We start from the raw sequence: 19,891 nt of genomic DNA on the forward strand, positions 1-19,891 counted from the left end.
TTAGTTACACTGAAGACTGTATTTGTGGTGTTCAACTTTCCAAAATATTTGATTTACTTTATTTATGATATAAAATTCAAATTCTGATCATTATCTTCAATTAGCAACATGGGGAAATATGTATAATAAAACCTGAGACTTTGAGGGCCATGTGCCCAAATTGCCCCATCCATTCCTTTTTCTGTGCTGCGTCCTGGGATCATGGCACAAAGCCAAGGTAATTTCCAGAAATTGGCAAGGCTCTGCCAAATGCACAGCTGCTGCTGTCTCCAACCCTTGCCTACTAATTTTGCATAAACCACTTCCTCCTTTTGGGGCCAAGAAATTCGAAAGGCAGGGGAAATGTGCCTCAAGGGAAGATACGGAGCTTCACTTTGTGCTCCCTGTAGACCCAGAACCTGTCACAAGGGTAGCAGCAGAAGTATCACCTTGGTTCATCTATGGGCTTCTCATAGCAAGTCCTACTGAGAAAGGTGACATTCTAACCTTGCCCTTTACCTCTCTGACAGTCCTTATTTTTTTTCCATTTAACTCTCAGTGGTTCAAAATCTTGCCTCATTTCCTTTCCTTCCAGTAACTACTAGCATTGATTTCTCATTTTGTTAGTCAGCTTTGTATCACTGGGACCAAAAGACATGATAAGAACAACTTAGTGAAGGGAAGGTATATTTTGGCTCAGAGTTTCAGAGATCTGGTCCATGATTGGCCAACCTCTTTGGCCTAAGTTGAGGCAGAACATCCTGGCCAAAGGGTGGAGGCAGAGAAAAACTGCTTACCTGGTGTCAGCTGGGAAGGAGGGGGAGAGAGAAAACAAAACTGAGAAGGGGGTGGGTCATGGGCAGATGCACTCCTCCAGGACATGCCCCCAGTAACCCACCTCCTCCAGCCACACCACGCCTGCTGACAGTCCACCCCAGTTAATCCCTTCAACTAGGATGGACTGCTGAAGCTACACTCTCATATTCCTTCACTCACACAAGAGCTGTGGGGAGATACCTCATAACCAAACCATAACACTCATGAATTCAAAGAAGAATGATCAGTTGCCCTGAGGGTATCTAAACCAAACTGGGTCAGGGAGAGAGGAGCTAAGAGAGCAAAAGGCAGCCCGATTCGGGCCTCCTGTATTCCCTCTGCTTCCACTTGCCAGTTTCTTCACCGTGCAGTGGCAGCGTGTGGGTGTACATACAAACACAGGTAAAATTTAGATATTTTTATCCTCCTACACTCTTCTTAAATGTAGAGTCAGTTCTGATCATATTTGAATATAGTCATGGTGATGATTTTTCTTTCCCTTTGTTCTTGTGCCTCTCAATTTTTCTGCCTTTCTTGGTTCACGTTGGACTTGATATTCCTGGTGAATATCATGAGGAAATGAATAACATGAGGAAAGCCTATCTGGCTGCGCATCTTTACACACACCTTGAGATGGACCTAACCTCTGCCCACCCAGAGGAGTGCCGGATCCCAATAGTAGCAATCTCTACTGCTCTGTGGAGAGGTGCAGGGATGTTCTAGGATGTTCTGGGTGCTTGTGTTTGGGAATAGCTTTAAAACATCTAGAATAGCACTGGGTTTTTTATTTGTTTGTTTTTGTGGTGCTGGGGATTAAACCCTGGGCCTCTTGAATAGGGAAGCATCGACCACAGAGCCACACCCCAGGCCTAGAATAACACTCTGAATTACTATTGTTTCTGCCATCAGTGGTCATGGTATCTCGCTATTTGTTTCTCTTTGCTTAACAAACACCCAAACACACATGCCTTACCCTCCTAGAAATGAGAAGAGATTATGAAATAAAAGTGTATGTGCTCCTTGCAATATGATGTCATCAGGCAGAAACTCAAAAACAGAAAAAAATAGAAATTTACCAGGAATTAATATGAAGTCCTATAGTTTGATTTAAAAAAAATAAATTGTACAAATAGATATTTGACTGAAATTCACATCTACATTTGGGGATTCTCCAATTTGATGTAAGCCAATAGCCTAATGTATGTCCTGACCTATCTAGGATAGGCAGGAGTCCCTGCGGCAAAGCAGACTGGAAATAACTGCTGAGGCAGTGGCCAGTCAGATAGTATGAAGTCAGCAGTCTTAGAAGAGAGGAGGCAGAGCAAGGTCAGAAAGGTCAAAGACAAGAGACAGCCCAAGGTTGTGACTGGTGACAGCAAGAAAACAAAACGAGGAGATCTGTAATGTCAAAGCTTAGAAATGAGCACCAAGAAACAAGCGGGGAGGAGGCTGTAGGGAGAATGGAGGTCAGTTAGCCAACTCTCCTGCTGTAAAAAGGCTTCCAACTTTTGTTTCTTTTTTCTTTTTCTTCCAACCTTATTTTCCCAGGCAGCTTCCCAATACCTAGAATTCTCCATGCCCTAGGATTTAAATTCCTCTTAACCTAACCTCATCCAGTTAAAGTGATCTCTCTAAACGTGTTTAATAGGAAGAATCACCTGCATCGGATCAAAAACTCAGAGCCCATGTGTGGAGGCAGGGGTTCCTTTTGTTCTGCCCTGCTCCTCAACCTTAGTCGCTATTTCATTGTTTCTGGGTCATCTGCCCTCTCACACATGCTCTGGTCATTCCTGCTTCCCTGCCTCTGCTAATGCTTCTTCCTCCCTGATTTCCTTACCTTTATCACATATGGTCTCCAGAGGTTCATCTCAAGTCCTACCTCTGTCATTTATCCTGCCCTCATTATCGTCTCCCTTCCCTCCCAGTTCTGTATAACAGAATATGGTTCATTCATCATGGGGAGAGGGGAATGATCCCCTTAATGTAATTAATGACTCCTCAAGTGGTTTGTGAACTTTGAAAGGATAGAAAAGTTTTCCAGAGACGGCATGGTACAGAAGAGAGTGGGGTTAGGAAAAATAATCTGATTTTTCGGTGCTGGCTCTATGATCTTTATTTAGCATATACCTCTCTCCAGGCCTTAGTTTCCTTCTGTGAAAAATGAGGATTTATGATTCCATGCTCTGAGTTTCTTACACAGGTGATCAAATGTTTATATCTAATGACTACAGGCAACCTCATTTTTTAACTTATTAAGAACTCTAAAGTGAAGGATTATCATAAGAAGTTCCATTTAAAAAAGGCAAGGGGATTTGGGAACCTGAATTTTGAGATGGATTTTAATTCATGCTCCACCACTTAATATATTGCCTTATAAAATTTTCTTACTTCTCTTGCAAAATGTGAATGTCAGTATGACAAGGATTATGGTGATAGAGCTGGTTTATATGCCAGTTTGTAGGAGCCAATTGTCAAATATTTAGAAACTTTGTAAGCAAGATGTTAAACCACTATTAGCTTAAATCTGCTATGGTGGGAGTATTTATACTGGGGAAATAAGCAAACACTACAAATCAGATGCCTATTGTTTTGGAGAGTTGATTTACCAGTACATAGCTGAAAAGTGCAAACAGTGTTGTCAATTATAAAGCACTGTCTTACTTATCATTAAAATTAATAATGGTACTGGGCATGGTGGTGCATACCTGTAATCCCAGCATTTTGGGAGGCTGAGGCAGAAGGATTACAAATTCCATGGTAGACTCAGTAACTTAGCAAGGCCCTATCTCAAAATTTAAAAATAAATTAATTAATTAAAAGGCTGGGAATGTAGCTCAGTGATAGAGCACACACCAGGTTCAATCTTCGGTCCATCCCACCAAAATAGTAACGGTAATGATAATGTTCTGTGTCCATAGAACCTAACCTGATGCATGGAACTGCTCCAAGTACATTTACTAAATACATCTTTAACTTGTACTAATTAGAAACTTCTGTACCTGAGCTAAATGAGCCCTCATCTTTACCTCTTTTTAAATTCTTCTCTACAAAGTCTACTTTTCAAATGAGAAAACATAAATAAAAGCCTATTTTAGTGCATGACACACAGTGGACCTTAATTAAATTCTCTACTTCCTTAACTAAGCTAATTATCTCCTTATTAAACCTTCATTTCTTCTGGTCTTTCATATCTCAGTTAACAACCCTGTCCATCTATCCGTATCCCAAATAAGTTACTTGAAAAGGCTTCCTTCCCCTCTCCCCTTTTTTCCATTCTCATGTGTATGATCAATTCCTAACCTTTACCAATTCAACCTCTCAAGTCTGTCCTGTTCTCTTCATTGCCATTGTTACTGCCTTGGTTAGGGCCATCATCATTTTTTTCTTGAACTCCTAACTGAACCTTTAACCTTTCCCTTCAATCCAATTTCCACTTCTGTAGATATGATCTTAATTTATTTTATTTTGGGACCAAATCCCTCACCTACTCAAAACTTATTAATGGCTCTCTATTGCCTGAAGGATAAAATCTAAAGGTTTAGCTTATCACTCAGCTCCACCATAGTCTGACTTTTGCCTGTCTTTTCTAAGAGTTGTCTCTTACTGTTCCCCAAACCTGTGTGGAATAACCAGTCTTTCTTTCCTAAAGACTCCCTAATTAACCCTTCAACACCCAATTCGAAGCTTCTTCCATAACATCTCTAGATGTATTCCAAGTATTTTTCTGAGCTCCCATGGCACCTTGAACATACGTTTATACAATGTGTAACCATGTGGCTGTTGTTATTGGTCTTTCCCTCTAGGTTGTAAGCACCAAATGGTAGGAATCTAGTACCATTTGTTAACGCCTAACACATTGTGCAGCATATAATAGGAGCTCATTAAATGTTTGAATGAATGAGAGTATAGAAGATAGGATATTTTCATTGGTTCACAAACACACATTATTCATAAATTATAGAAATGGAAAAAAAGGCTTAAGATGTGGGTCTTAATAATGAGGAGGGAAAATAATAAAATAGGAATGCTCTATTTTTATCCATAATCCTCAATAGAGGATACTATGGCTCAGGCTAAAATCCAAAACTCCTTTCAGTCGAGCCCCTGTCTGTTCTTCAAGTCGTTCTCTGTGCACACCAAGTAGCCTACATTCCAGCAACTCTGGATTTCTCATCTATCCCAGAGTCTTTCATCCCTGCCCTAATTCACACTTTCCCCTGTACCAGTAATGCCTTCTCCGTCTTCTCTCACTCACACCTGAAGAATTCATACACTTCCTTCAAATGAATCAAAAGTTACCATTTTTAAGCACTTTCCCTGAAATATCCCTCCCTCTTCTGTGTTGTCAGAGCACTGAATTCATGATAAGCACTGCAATGAAAATCTTTGCCAGTCTTGTCTTTTGGCTTTCATTAAAGTGAAGTCATTTTTATACTCTGGCCTTTAGCATGTTCTAGGTGCCTAATACAGAGTGAAGGAGCAAATGAATATTATATAGGGAAATGCAAAAAAAAAGTAAATATTTCATAAAAATACTTTGAATGATTTTTTAATTAAAAATCGTGTGTCTGTGTGTGTGTGTGTGTGTGTGTGTGTGTTGCTGAAGATTGACCCAGGCCCTCACATGAAAATTTTAAAATCTATTTTTAATTAACATGTAAACTTTGTACATATCCATGGGGAACCATGTGATGTTTTTATATATATATATATATATATATATATATATATATATACACACACACACACACACACACACACACACACACACACATTGTATAACACTCAAATCAGGGTAAACCTGTTTGCCCAAACATTTATCAATTTTTTGTGGAAAAACATTTAAAATCCTTTCTTTTAGATTGTTTGAAATAAATCCATTATCATTACTTTAGTCACCCTGCTGTGAAATAGAACACCAAAACTTATTTCTTCCTTCTAACTGTAACTTAATAACCTATTGACCAACCTTTCTCCATTGTTCCTCCCCTGTACTTGATCCAATCTCTGGTAACTAGCATTCTATTTTCAACTTCAAACTCTGGTAACTATTCTATTTTCAATTTCTATGAGATCAACTATATTAGATTCCACATGTGAGTGAGATCATATGGCACTTGTTTTTCTGTGCCCGACTCATCATCACTTAACATAATATTCTCTAGTTGCATCCACGTTGTCACAAATGACAGGATTTAATCTTTTTCATAGCTGAATAATATTCCATTATTAAAAATGTACCATGTTTTCTTTATTCATTCATCCATCAGTGGACACTTTGGTTGTTTCCATTTCTTATTAATAGTGCTGCAGTGATAATGGGAGTGCAAGAGATTCCTTAACATGGCTTTCATTTCCTCTGGATAATAATCAGTAGTGGTATTGCTGGACCATATAGTAATTCTAATTTTAAATTTTGGAGAATCTGCTATACTGTTTTTCATAATGGCTCTTCTTATTTACATTCCATTAACAGTTTATAGGGGTTACCTTTTCTTCCACATCTTTTCCAGCACTTATCTTTTGAAGAATAGCCATTCTAATGGGAGAAAGGTGATATCTATCTCATTGTGGTTTTGATTTGCACTTTCCTGATTATTAGTTATGTCAAACATTTTTCCATATACCTGTTGGCCACTTGTATATCTTTTTTTAAGAGACAGAGAGAAGAGAGAGATAGAGAGAATTTTTTAATATTTATTTTTCATTTTTCGATGGACACACATCTTTATTTTTATGTGGTGCTGAGGATCAAACCCAGCGCCCCGCACATGCCAGGCAAGCGCGTTATCGCTTGAGCCATATCCCCAGCCCCACTTACATGTCTTCTTTTGAAAAATGTCTATGGGTCTGTTGCCCATATTAAATCATATTATTTCTTTTTATGCTGTTAAGTTGAGTTTCTTATATATTATGGATATTAACACCTTATCAGATGTATAATTTGCAAATATGTTCTCTCATTCTGGAGGTTGTCTCTTTATTCTGTTGATATTTTTTCCTTTGCTGTGCAAAATATTTTAGTTTAAATCCTGATTATGTGTTTTTTCATGTGTTTCCTGTGCTTTTGGGGTCTTATCCTGCTTTGAACAAATTTAAGAATGATGTTGCATGATCTGGCTGATCTAGAACAAATCTGTTTGAAAGCTTAGATAGCCCCATATTACTCATGTACAGATCAGAAGTAAAGAACATGTTTGAAGAGCTGGGGCTCAGTTGTGTTGCTCCAGATTTGGTGCTGTATAATAAAACACATTGATATCTCAGGAAGTTATTTTGTCATACACAGAAGACATTTGTCTACATGACTTAATGAATGTCTTAGAAAGTAAAGCAGTGCCCCAGTAAGATAAGACTTTAAAAAACAAGGAGAAAAAAATTAGTTGTAACTTATAGTAACATAAATTATAATAATGTAAGTACATATATACTGATTTCCCTTGTGGAAAAGAAAGTCATTTTATCTGATTAAATAGATAACAGAGCGAGGTATGGTGGCACATGCCTATGATCCCAGTGACTCTGGAGACTGAGGAAGGAAGATCACAAGTTTGAAGCCAGCCTGGGCAATTCAGCAAGACCTTACTTCAAAATAAAAAATAACAGGTGCTGGGGGTGTAGCTCAGTGATAGAGGGTCCCTGGATTCAGTCCCCAGTATGCAAAGGGGATTGGGGGAATAATAGTTATAAATACAGAATGCTTGGAATACCTTGAAAATCACAACACTCTAAACTGCTCCCAAATCTAACCAATTAACTATTGTTAGTTCTTTGGATGAATCCTTCTGGTCTTTTTCTTGTGTGTGTGTTTGTGTATCCTTTTAAATGAATATATATAATACATATATATTATATATATTGTTCCAACCCTTTTAAATGATATGCCATGAACAATTTTTCATGTTAATAATTATTCTTTCACAACATAATTTTTCATTGCTGCACAGTATCACATCAAATAGAATAAACCACAATTTAATCCTCCTCATCATTTCAATGTTTTTATTATTAAACAGATGTAGTAGTAAGGACACTAAAGAAACAGTGATCTCAGGCCCTGCTTTTGTCTTCCCAGGTTTGGGAGCCCTCGTGTGCATCAGACCTCTGTTCTAACAGTCCTCTGAGTGCCATCTCAGGACCTCGGTCACACTCATGGCACCATGGCCAACCCTCAGGAGCGCCTGAGCTGCTCCTCTTCGCCGCATTTCCCCTCGAGTGAAAACAAAACCTTCAGTGGACTACAGGATGAGCGAGCCGCCATGGGGAACCACCCTCCACCCAGGCTCCTTGAGGACCCCCAGGAAAAGGGGGTCGTGCGAACAGAGCCGAGCGACAGCATGAACAGCCCCGTCACCACAACAGTGTTGACCAGCGTGAGTGAGGATTCCAGGGACCAGTTCGAGAACAGTGTTCTTCAGCTAAGGGAACAAGATGAATCAGAGATGGCTGTGTCTCAGGGGAGCAGCAACACCGTGGACGGGGAGAACACGGGTGCAACTGAAGACATCAAGATTCAGTTCAGCAGGTCAGGCAGCGGCAGTGGGGGGTTTCTTGAAGGACTCTTCGGCTGCCTAAGGCCTGTGTGGAACATCATTGGGAAGGCGTACTCCACCGATTACAAATTACAGCAGCAAGGTAAGACAGTGTGGGCGGGGCAAAGACTTCTTGCATGAGTGCACCAGCAGCACCATTCCCTCCAACATTAAAACCTAGATAACCTTTGATGTGTGGGTCAGTTAAAGAACTAGGTCAGATGACTACCCCGTGTCAGTTCCCTTCAGACCTTCTAAATAGACCAGATGCACATGTGGTGTGTCTTTTTTGGTTGGAACCCATCTTATATGGTCATCCTGTCTAGTGGTATCCAAAGTAGAGAACATACAACATAATCCATGAGTTTATAAGAAAAAAATATTATAACTCCTCTTTTTCTCTCTTTTAAAATTTCTGTTTTCATGCATGCCTTCAGATATATTTGATATTATAATATAGTTGTGTAGATATGCAATTTTTAAATAAATCACATAGTGGGTGCATGTTTAAGCATTTTTTTTTTTTGTTACTGTTAGCCTATATAATCAAAAGGTCTGATGGCTGGGCTGGGGTTGTAGCTCAGTGGTAGAGAGGTTGCCTCACACACATGAGGCCCTAGGTTTGATCCTCAGCACCACATAAAAAAAATTAACTAATTAAAAATAAAGATATTCTGTCCATCTACAACTTAAAAAAAATTAAAAAAAAAAAAAAAAGGTCTGATGGGTAGTCTGATGAGTCTCTAATCTCAACTACTCGGAGACTAGGTGGAAGGATCACTTGAGTCCAGGAGTTCGAAGACAGGCTAGGCAACATAGCAAGACCTCATCTCAAAAGAAAAGAAAAAACAGTCTGATGGTCATTGGGCTAATTCATTACCAAGCAGAAGTCACATGGTAATGTCCTTGAAGATCATAGGACTACCTTAGATTACAGTAAAAAAGAATTATTACTTTATGGTAAAGGCATAGAAAGCTCACATTTTGAGGAAAGAACAAAATATCTAACCAATCTTGAGAAGAATATTATGTCTAGATCCCACAGTTTTTTAAATAGTGATTTTTCAGTTGCCATTATTGTATAACATGTGTATTCATATATTAGAATTCAAGTATTATACTTTTGAAGTAGGGGGAACACGTGGTCCTCGTGTTCTTTATAACCTTATTCTCTAAAAGGACTTTTTACTGATAACAAAAGCAACATATGTATGAAATTTGAAAAATAAAAGTAACTTCCCTAAAATATGTTAAAATAATCTATGATCCTTACTCTCTTGAGAATAACTACCATTAATGTTTTAAGAATATGTTATGTTGGGCTCAGCACTTGTCTAGCATGAACGAAGCCCTTGGGTTCTATCCTCAGTGCCTCAAAAGAAAAAAAATCAGCATGTATGTTGTTTGTGTATGTGTATATACTTTTAAAAAATGGAGACATGGTATTTGTAGCATTTTTTTCATTCATATTGTGAACATTGTGTCTATTTCTTAAATATATTTTAAGCATCATTTTTAATGCCTACCTAATATTAAATTGTCCAAATGTGCTAACATTTATTTAAAGAATCTCCTATTGCTCAACTCTGAATTTGTTTTTATTTTTAGAGATCGTAAGTCACATTGCAATGAATATTTGTCTATCACTTTATTTTTGCATATATCTTTGTTTAGTTCTTAGTATTAATTCCTAGATGAACAATCATTAAGTCCAACAGATTTTTTTTTGTTTTTGTAAGACTTCTTTTTAGTTGTAGATGGGCACAATACCTTTATTTTATTTATTTACGTGGTGCTGAGGATCAATGCTTGCAAGACAAGCACTCTACTACTGAGCCACAACCCCAGCCCAGATTTTTTATTTTTAAAGTTTTTGATACATGTCCTTGTGGCCTTATTTAAATGATTCTTTTCTCGAGTGCTAGCATCAAGAAATTCTGGAAAGAGCTGGGTGCGGTGGTGCATGCCTGTAATCCCAGCAGCTCAGGAGGCTGAGGCAGGAGGATTGTGAGTTCAAAGCAGCCTCATCAAGGGTGAGACAATAAGCAGCTCAGTGAGAACCTGTCTCTAAATAAAACATAAAATAAGACTGGGGATGTTGTTCAATGGTCAAGTGCCCCTGAGTTCAATCCCCAATATCTCCCTGCCAAAAAAAAAAAAAATCTGGAAGGAAAAAAATATAGACCAAAGTTGAGATTGTTTTATTTATCTTACAAGTAAATAACTGAATTTCAAACTCTGTGACCCTCCCTTCAGTCTGTTCATCTTTCAGTCAAGATGTGGACAGTTTTTCCACAAGAACCTATTGACATCAGTCACCATAGTCCCTTTCCTCATGCATCTGTGTTTCCTATTTCTGAAATAGGAAAATACCAAATAAATCAAATACCAACTTTCTCTCTGTACCCATCCTCCAGAAGTATATTAGGATTTACTGGTAAATCTAACAGTTCTAAGTACTTTTCAGGATTTTTCAGCCACAGCATCCATTCCTGCTGCATGCAGAAATTCTTCATCAGTTTTTTATTATACGTATTCTGTCTGCCTGTCTCTCTTTCATGCATACACTAATACCCTACACATTCTACTCTCAGCTGCCTTCCATGATTTTTAGGTTCCAAGGAAATTAAAGTTGTTTCTTGTCACACAAAGTTTGAGGAGTCCTCTGTTAAGCAGTACTAAATAGCAATATGGATTAAAATTTGGAAATAAGGGCCAGGCACAGTGGCACACGCTTGTAATCTCAGTGACTCCAGAGGCTATCCCAAGTTCAAAGCCAGCCTCAGCAATTTAGTGAGGCCCTCTCTCAAAATGAAAAATAAAAAAGACTAGGGAGATGGCTCAGTGGTTAAGCACCCCTATTCAATGCCAGGTACAAAAAAAAGGAAATAAGGGTAAGCACAAAAAAGAAAATAAAAATTACCTGTCATCCTAAAACCCTTTCTTTCTTTCTCATCCTACAATTAACTTTCTTCCTTCCTTCCTTCTTTCTTTCCTTTCTTTGTTGTGGTACTCAAAATCAGACCCAGGGTCTTGCACATGCAAGACAAGTACCCTACCACTCATCTATATCTGTATCTGTCCAAAATCCATTCTTAATAAACATATTTAACTTATTATTTTTTAAAAGTTCCCTTTTCTCTGCTTAGACATAAAACCTAATAAAAAACTAACACCCACTTATGTAAAAAACGATATTTGGTTTTGAGGGTTTTTACTTGTCCAGTCTTGTACTTATTTTGGTGATAATTTGGACATCTCAGTGTCCAAACACATCACTGAGGTTCAGACTCATAAAAGGGGGCAATAAACATATCCTGTACATCTGCTAAATGAAGCCTTTTATTATTATTTTTTTTTAGTTCTACAAACTTGAATTCAATTTTGTGTTCCAATCAATTATGTGACTTTCAGGAAAACTTATTTCAGGAAAAATTAAGAAACAGACCTGATCAGCATTAATTCTCAACATAGTACAGCAGATGCCCAGCTCCTCAGCAGATTGCAAAGAGTTAGGCACTAAGGGCTAGTGTTGCTGTAGGCTTGAAGAGAGATTTACCAGCCAGAAACTGAATATAGTGCTTCCTTCTCAGCTCTGAGATCAGGGAGCTAATCTTTAATCCTACATTGCAATCAACCACAGAATAACACATATAACAGATGTATCCCCCTACTCTTGGTATTTAAGAGGAAATTTTACTAGATTTTTAAAAATGTTAATGATGTCCTCATCTCCCTTTTAAGTATCCTCATAGTGAAACCCAAGTAAGGTAGTATGTGTTATTGAAATATTTTATGGACAAATAGTTTCCCATCTTGAAGCAGGTATTATCATGGCCACGTCTAAATAAACAAAAGAAAACTTTTGCCTTAAAGTAGGTGTCTTAGTAGCTTTTTCGCTGCTGTAACTAAAGGACCCAATCAACACAATTATAGAGGAGGAAGAGTTTATTTGAGTGCTGATGGTTTCTGAGGTCTTGGTCCATAGAAGGCTGGCTCCATTCCTCAGGGCTCCAGGTGAGGCTGAACATCATGGCAGGAGAGGATGGCAGAGGAAAGAAGCTCACATCATGATCAGATAGTAGAGAGACTCCACTAACCAGATACAAATATATACCCAAAGCCACTCCCCATTTCCCACCTCCTCCAGCCACACCCTACCACTTCAGTTACCGCTCAGTTAATCCTATCAGGGGATCAAATCACAGATTGGGTTAAGACTCTTACAACCCAATCATTTCTCCTTTGACCCTTCTTGTCTCACACATGAGCTTTTGGGGAACACCTCACACCCAAATTATAACAGTGGGTGATGTGAGGGTTTTCCTCAGTCCTATGAGTCACAGTAGATATTGGAAATAAGTTAGTAGTTATTGTGATCAATCAATCAGAGAGAGAGAGAAAAAGAGTGTGAGAGAGAAGTTGGGAAAGGGTACAAATGGGATAGATATAAGAGCAGCAAAAATTCTTGGAACTAACTCTAGAGAGAATATAGCCAGTTCTGTCTTATAATGAGGTTAATTATCTTGCCTTGTCAAGTTACCCAGCTATCCAAATTTATATGTCCTTATTGCTTTCTCTTTCCTGCTACTTTCCCAATCTTTGGCTTTCTCCTGGATACCAACAGGGACTGAAAGATGAAGCAGACAGGACTAAATTTACATTAATTAGTTTTACTTCTGGTAATTAGTTCCAACTAAAAGATTGATGGATACATGGTTGAAATATTGCTTTCTTTATTTTATACTCTTGTTCTTGAATGGCCAGTGCTATCCCTTTTCTTTTTCCATGGGTAATTAAGGCTTGACTGAATATAGCTGAATAGCACAGGCATGAGCTATCATTGGAAAAAGAGAATTTTATTCCTTATTATAATACCATAAACAGTTGATATTTGAATGCCAAATATATTTGCAATTTTCATTTTAATAATTCACTTATAATTCATTTTATAAAAATACTAAATACTAGGCATTATTTTTAAAAATATAGTGATTATAATGTAAGCATCATAACACAATATGAAGAGAAAGGATGAATTAATTAATTGAATGATTTAGGAATTACTAAATAGCAATACCCATAAAATTTACTTTATATTTGCCTTCATAACACACTCCAAAATAAACTGCAGAAGGATATAAAGGCTAAATTTTTAAATATCAGCTCTAGATAGCTTTAGAAGACAGACTACATTTTCTACAATGGAAAAAATTACAAAGTAAATACTAAACTATAAAGAAATATTTTGTTTAAAAAACAGTAAAATTAGCTGGGTATGGTAGCACTTTCCTGTAATTCCAGCTACTCAGGAAGCTGAGGCAGGAGGATCACAAGTTCAAGGCCAGCCTCAGCAACTTAGTGAGACCCTATCTTGAAATTTTTAAAAATTTTTAAAAAGGGACCAGGATATAGATCAATGATAGAACACTTGCCTATTACTCATAAGGCCAAGATTCAATCCCCAGTACTATAAAAGATAAAAAATAAAATTAGAAGAAAAATGCTTATGAAAAATATTATTTTCTTTTTTTTAAATTAATTTTTATTGTAGGTTGTTCAAAACATTACATAGTTCTTGATATATCATATTTCACACTTTGATTCAAGTGGGATATGAGCTCCCATTTTTACCCCATATACAGATTGCAGAATCACATCAGTTGCACAACCATTGATTTACATATTGCCATTCTGGTGTCTGTTGTATTCTGCTGCCTTTCCTATCCTCTACTATCCCCCCTCTCCCCTCCCCTCCCCTCTTCTCTCTCTACCCCCTCTACTGTAATTCATTTCTCCCCCTTATATTTTTCCTCCTTTCCCCTCACTTCCTCTTGTATGTAATTTTGTATACCCCTGAGGGTCTCCTTCCATTTACATGCAGTTTCCCTTCTCTCTCCCTTTCCCTCCCACCTCTCATCCCTGTTTAATGTTAATCTTCTTCTCATGCTCTTCGTCCCTACTCTGTTCTTAGTTACTCTCCTTATATCAAAGAAGACATTTGGCATTTGTTTTTAAGGGATTGGCTAGCTTCACTTAGCATAATCTGCTCTAATGCCATCCATTTCCCTCCAAATTCTATGATTTTGTCATTTCTTAATGCAGAGTAATACTCCATTGTGTATAAATGCCACATTTTTTTTATCCATTCATCTATTGAAGGGCATCTAGGTTGGTTCCACAGTCTTGCTATTGTGAATTGTGCTGCTATGAACATGGATGTAGCAGTGTCCCTATAGTGTGCTCTTCTTAGGTCTTTAGGGAATAGACCGAGTAGGGGAATAGCTGGATCAAATGGTGGTTCCATTCCGAGCTTTCCAAGAAATCTCCATACTGCTTTCCAAATTGGCCGCACCAATTTGCAGTCCCAGAAAAATATTATTTTCATTTTTATCAAAAAATATTTAGAGAACTTCTTCAAATTTATTAGAATGACCCTGTCTGGATCCGGATAGATAAATGGACAATTCATACAAAGCAGATATGTGTATTAAACAAATGTGAGGAAATGGTCTGTATTTGACAATTAAACTAGTTCAAACTCATAAAACACTATTTTATACCTAATTAGATTAGAACAAAAATTAATTGATGATACTGCTGGCAGAGTTGTGATGAAACCAGCAGGTTCAGACATTGCTACTATCAGCAAAACTAGTAAACTCCTCACTTATAATGAAAACAGTAAGTAGATGAAGAATCTGTAATACATGAAATAGTATGTATCACTACAACTTTTACATAGCTGTAAACCTAAAAACTAGAAGGGATTTTAAAGAGGAATAAAATCACATCTATAATGGGCAATGAGCAAGGACCTGTGGTAGAAAAAGAGATAGAAATAAGCTTAGGGTAAGAAGGTAGGGTTGGAGAAGTATTAGGACATACTTTGCTTGAAAGATATCTCTAATCTGCTCAGTTTTAGTGGTTTAAAATACACACACACAAAAAAAAAATAATAATAATAAATAATAAAATACCAAGATGCATAGAAAAGTTGTCTTTCAGTGGGGTCAGAGGGTAGGAGTTCCAGTGACGGTAATGTTGGTACCTTCAGAATGGCCTCATAGAATGGTCCCTGAGCAAATTTCAAGATCTCTTCAAGTTTGTTTCTCACTTGTGTGCCTAGATACTTGGGAAGTGCCATTTGAGGAGATCTCAGAGCTGCAGTGGCTGGGTAGTGGAGCCCAAGGAGCTGTCTTCTTGGGCAAATTCCGAGCAGAGGAAGTGGCCATCAAGAAAGTGAGAGAACAGAATGAGACGGATATCAAGCACTTGAGGAAGCTGAAGCACCCTAACATCATCGCATTCAAGTAGGTCAAGGCTTTATCTTTTTTTTTTTTTTTTTTAAGAAATAGAGATATTTTATTTCTCTCGATATATGTACTTAGGTTCTTACTTTGAAAGACATTTCAAAATCACTGGATAGATTTAGCACTGTGCTAGATTGATTGGAAGGACATTAAAGAACTATTAAATCTGAGTCATGTCCTGAAACATCTTTTAATCTAAAAGTTCATTTTGCACAAGCGTGCACTGCATGGGAGAGACACACGTGGGGCAGGGAGGAAGGAAGTGGGTTTCTACCAAGCAGTCAGGCCTTCTGCAACAACCTCATTTATCAACGGGGTGACAGAGGTCACTTCAAAATAAGCTGAATATCCCAAGACTCAGTTAAAAAAAAAAAAAAAAGCTAATGTCTGAAGTGTTCAGAGAATATCCAATCCCTGTGTAATAGATATTTACTAGTTTCTATTAGCATTCCTTCTTAATATTGTCTTATAATAAACAGGTACTTTCAGAGCATAATCTCAGGTTTTGCTAGATCCCTTTTCTATCAATGCAAAAGTTTTCTAAATCTTGTGACAGTGGAGTTATTGATGATATTAATTTATGTTATATTCCTTTCACAAAGTAGTTGTTTTCAAGAGTGTGTGAGCATATATTTCTAGTCTAGACTATTATTTCTTAATATCAACTGGGATCTCTAACAGAAGGAAGAGAGGCAAAGGTAAATTTGTGGAAGTCACCAAATTTGGAAGTGCTAAGCTCTAAAATATTTTAACCTCTTCTACCTGTACCTTTTCCTTGAGTTCCCCCTCTCACCAGCCTTTACATGTTGCCATAGTATTGAACAAATGAATGCTAATTGGCTTTAGGTGGGATGAAAGTTTAGAAACTAGAGGTTCTGGCATATTTGATAATATTTCTCCTTCCTGGAGAGTAGTACAACCAATGAAGATATAGCTAAAAGTGAAATAACTTACATATCTCTTCCCTAAAGTAGGAGCAACCTTCCCAACAATCTTAAGAGGATCTTTTCACTATAAAACTCACCCTACAAGCCAGGCTGGTGGTACATGCCTATAATCCCAGTGACTCAGGAGGCTAAAGCAGGAGGATCAGGAGTTCAAAGCCAGCCTCAGCAACAGCGAGGCGCTAAGCAATTCAGTGAAACCCTATCTATAAATAAAATATAAAATAGGGCTAGGGATGTGACTCAGTGGTCAAGCGCTGCTGAGTTCAATCCCTAGTACCCCCCTCAAAAAAAAAAAAAAAACTCATGTTACAAAGCTAAAAATGTCATGTGACAAGTCTTAACTGGAATCACAACCCCAAAGTAAGGAATAGAAGTTTTGGGTTCAGGTTTTGTAGAATGTGTTTTAATGAGTACATAGGTTAAGAAGACTCTGTGGAAAGGGAAAAACGTGAAAAGGAGAAAAACATACTCAAAGACAAAGGAAGTGTTTGGATGTATTTCCTCATGCAAAGAACATTCATGTAGAGTACATGAGAGTGAGCTTCAATTTCTGTCATAATTTCATCATTTGTTGCCCTAGAACGGCTAAGAGGATGCATGACTAAAATTAAGTGCTATAGAGACCAATTATAATTTTCCACGGATGATATACTTCAAAAGATAACAGGATAATTATTTTAAGCAGCTAATAGAGACCCCATCTTCTTTTCTTCATTTTATTTCACTGAAATGATCAGACTCCCTCTATGCTGTATCCTCCTAAATGGGAGAAAGGGCCAAGAACTTCTAAACTCAGATAATAGAACAGTGGGTTGAAACAAAGAGTGTTTGATAGATTAGCAGGGCTTTTGGTCTCCTGAAATGACCTAGGCTGTGTGTCCCAGGTAAGAGATCTTTCCAAGGACGATGCCCTGGGTAATGGGAGGTAGAAATGTATCCCTGAGAGGATGAAGGAGCAAGAAGCTTTATCTTTCCTTCCATCCTTTTGTTTCTTCCTTCTTCCTCCCAGTCTTTTTCCCACCTCATCCTCTGACCCTCCTACCTGTATTTGCAGTTTTTAGCATTGTTGGGCAAGTTCTGCTGCACTGCTCCCCAGCCATTTAAGCTGAAGATCCCCAGTTGCCTTTACCTCCACATGGCAAACAATAGTGAGACTGTGTCCCTGGCCCATTACACCATGCATTTGGGGCATTGTGCAGTGTTATATTTGCAGCCATCTGTGCCATGTGTTGCTTGGCCAGTGAATCACATTCAGGACCGTCTGGAAGATATGAGGACATTATTAGATTTTAATACATGTCCCTGGATTCTAATTTCTGGGCTTATAGCTTCTTTTGAAGTTAGTAAGAACTATGTGTAGAAAGGGCAGTGCAAGATAAGAATGTTATATATTTTTCTTCCATTTTTTTCTAGTAATCCTTTAAGAAAATCCAACCTGACTGTTCCTAATAAATTCAGTACCAAAGGAAGAAAAGGTAGCAATTAGAAGTGATAATAAAGCTGTTATTTATAGCAACTAAGAAACCTTGTCATAGTACATGGAATGATCACTTCTCATTCGTCAGTGAAGAGAGATGAAAAATTTATAATGTATCACTGTTAGACCCTTTTTGTGTTTGAGTGACAATAAAGCATAGTTGAATAGGATGCTGAGTACTTTCAAACAAATATTTATCTTGATATTCTTAAATTTATTTTACATAATCCCAGTCCTATTCATTATTTCTCTACAATGATAATTAAATTATCTATTTGTAGTTGGTGTGTGTTCTCCTCTGAGTTCTTTTTTTTTTGAGATTTCTTAAAGGTCAAATAATAAAAACCTGAAAAAAAATTTTAAATTTGTTCTTTTTAGTTATATATGAAACTTGAAAAAAATTGCATGAAAAGTCAAGATGAGAATTCTGAGTAGCCTAGAAAATAATAGGAGAGTAATAGAAGTAGCTTTGTGGCATTTGACAAGCACATCAAGGCACAAAAAATGAAGTCTAATTAAATTTCTTTAATTATAACAAGATGTTCACATTATCAGCACCTCAAACCATGGCCTCTAAGTTCTTTCCTCACAGCAGCCTAAGAGATACGATATGAATTGGTAGTTGGCTCAAGACTTTAACTGGATGTCATATAGATAGTACTCTGTGAACTTTTCTAGAAAATTTTAAGGGAGGTATACACACCATTAAGAGGTGGGACACAAAGAATTGCAGATGATAATTATTCTTCTTTTGTCTTGAGAACAAAACTGTGAGGTAGACTTAATATCATTTTTCCCACTTTTGTGAGCTAATGGAATTAATATAGGAATTCCCAATATGCTTGTCTATATTGAAGTTTAAAAGCTAAAATGAAGGTAGTACCATACAGAAAGAGGAAGGAGCCAGGCTTTGAAATTAGACTGAGTTTGAAACTGACTTCTGTCACTTATTAGTTACATGAACTAGTTGTAATTAAGACAAGTCACTTTCACTTTGAGCCTTACCTGTAAAAGTGGAAGAGATAATACCTATCTTCCAGTAGTTTGTAAGACAGATCTTAAAAAAGACAAACTGTGTGGGATATTAAATAAGACAAATAAACATAAACATGTCTGAAAAATATAAGATTTTTTTTCCTGATATTATTATTCTTCCTGTTCCATGCCTCTGCACATGTTACTGTGAAGGCTTTCTTCAGCTATGTGTATTGAGGTGAAGTCAAGAAACATTTATCAAGGACTTACTAAGAACTTCAAAGTCTTGTGGGAGAGAGAAAAGAATTTGAAGACCTTTCCCTTCAAGAAGTCTATAATATCTCTGAGCAGAGAAAAACTGCATGTAAAATATTCATGGCTGCTATATGTTATAGGAACTTAGAGAAGGGAGAGATCTTTTCAGATTGGAATAATCAGGATACGTTTCATGAAAGATGGAAATATAGTCTGCATAGATGTATATAATATGTTATATAATGTTACTTTTATTCTAAATAAAATGCTTTTCAGACTACATTTAAAAATGGACTTGTTAGTTATTTTAAATTCAACTAATTTAAAATCCATTAAGTAATAATAAAAATAAATTGAATTCTCAGTCCCCTCTATATAATACCCTCTATCTTAGTGTAAAAGGAAGATATTTTATTCTTAACAAAGATATATTGCTATTCTAAACAATCTAAAACAACACAGTATCCAGCCTATATAAGCCTCAGAAAAGGGTGTTCTTTGTCCCAGAGTGGAATGGTTCCACATAAAACTATCAGACAGCCCAGCCTATAGATATCTAGAGTGACCAGAACAAAATAAAAATTGTCTATATGCATA

General features: G+C 37.2%; 1 protein-coding gene across 1 annotated transcript in view; it reads left to right on the forward strand.

Annotated features, from left to right (window-relative positions):
* Positions 1–7,885: 7,885 nt before the first annotated feature.
* Positions 7,886–19,891, forward strand: part of Map3k13 (mitogen-activated protein kinase kinase kinase 13) — a 40,422-nt gene continuing 28,416 nt past the window's right edge. The window contains exons 1-2 of the mRNA XM_076868293.2: positions 7,886–8,430; positions 15,457–15,640. Of these exons, the coding sequence (XP_076724408.1) occupies positions 7,956–8,430; positions 15,457–15,640 (659 nt within the window). The 5' untranslated portion in view covers positions 7,886–7,955. The remainder of the gene's footprint in view (positions 8,431–15,456; positions 15,641–19,891) is intronic.

This window comes from Callospermophilus lateralis, chromosome 10 (genome assembly GCF_048772815.1).
Source record: "Callospermophilus lateralis isolate mCalLat2 chromosome 10, mCalLat2.hap1, whole genome shotgun sequence".
In the NCBI taxonomy this organism is placed as follows: Eukaryota; Metazoa; Chordata; class Mammalia; order Rodentia; family Sciuridae; genus Callospermophilus; species Callospermophilus lateralis.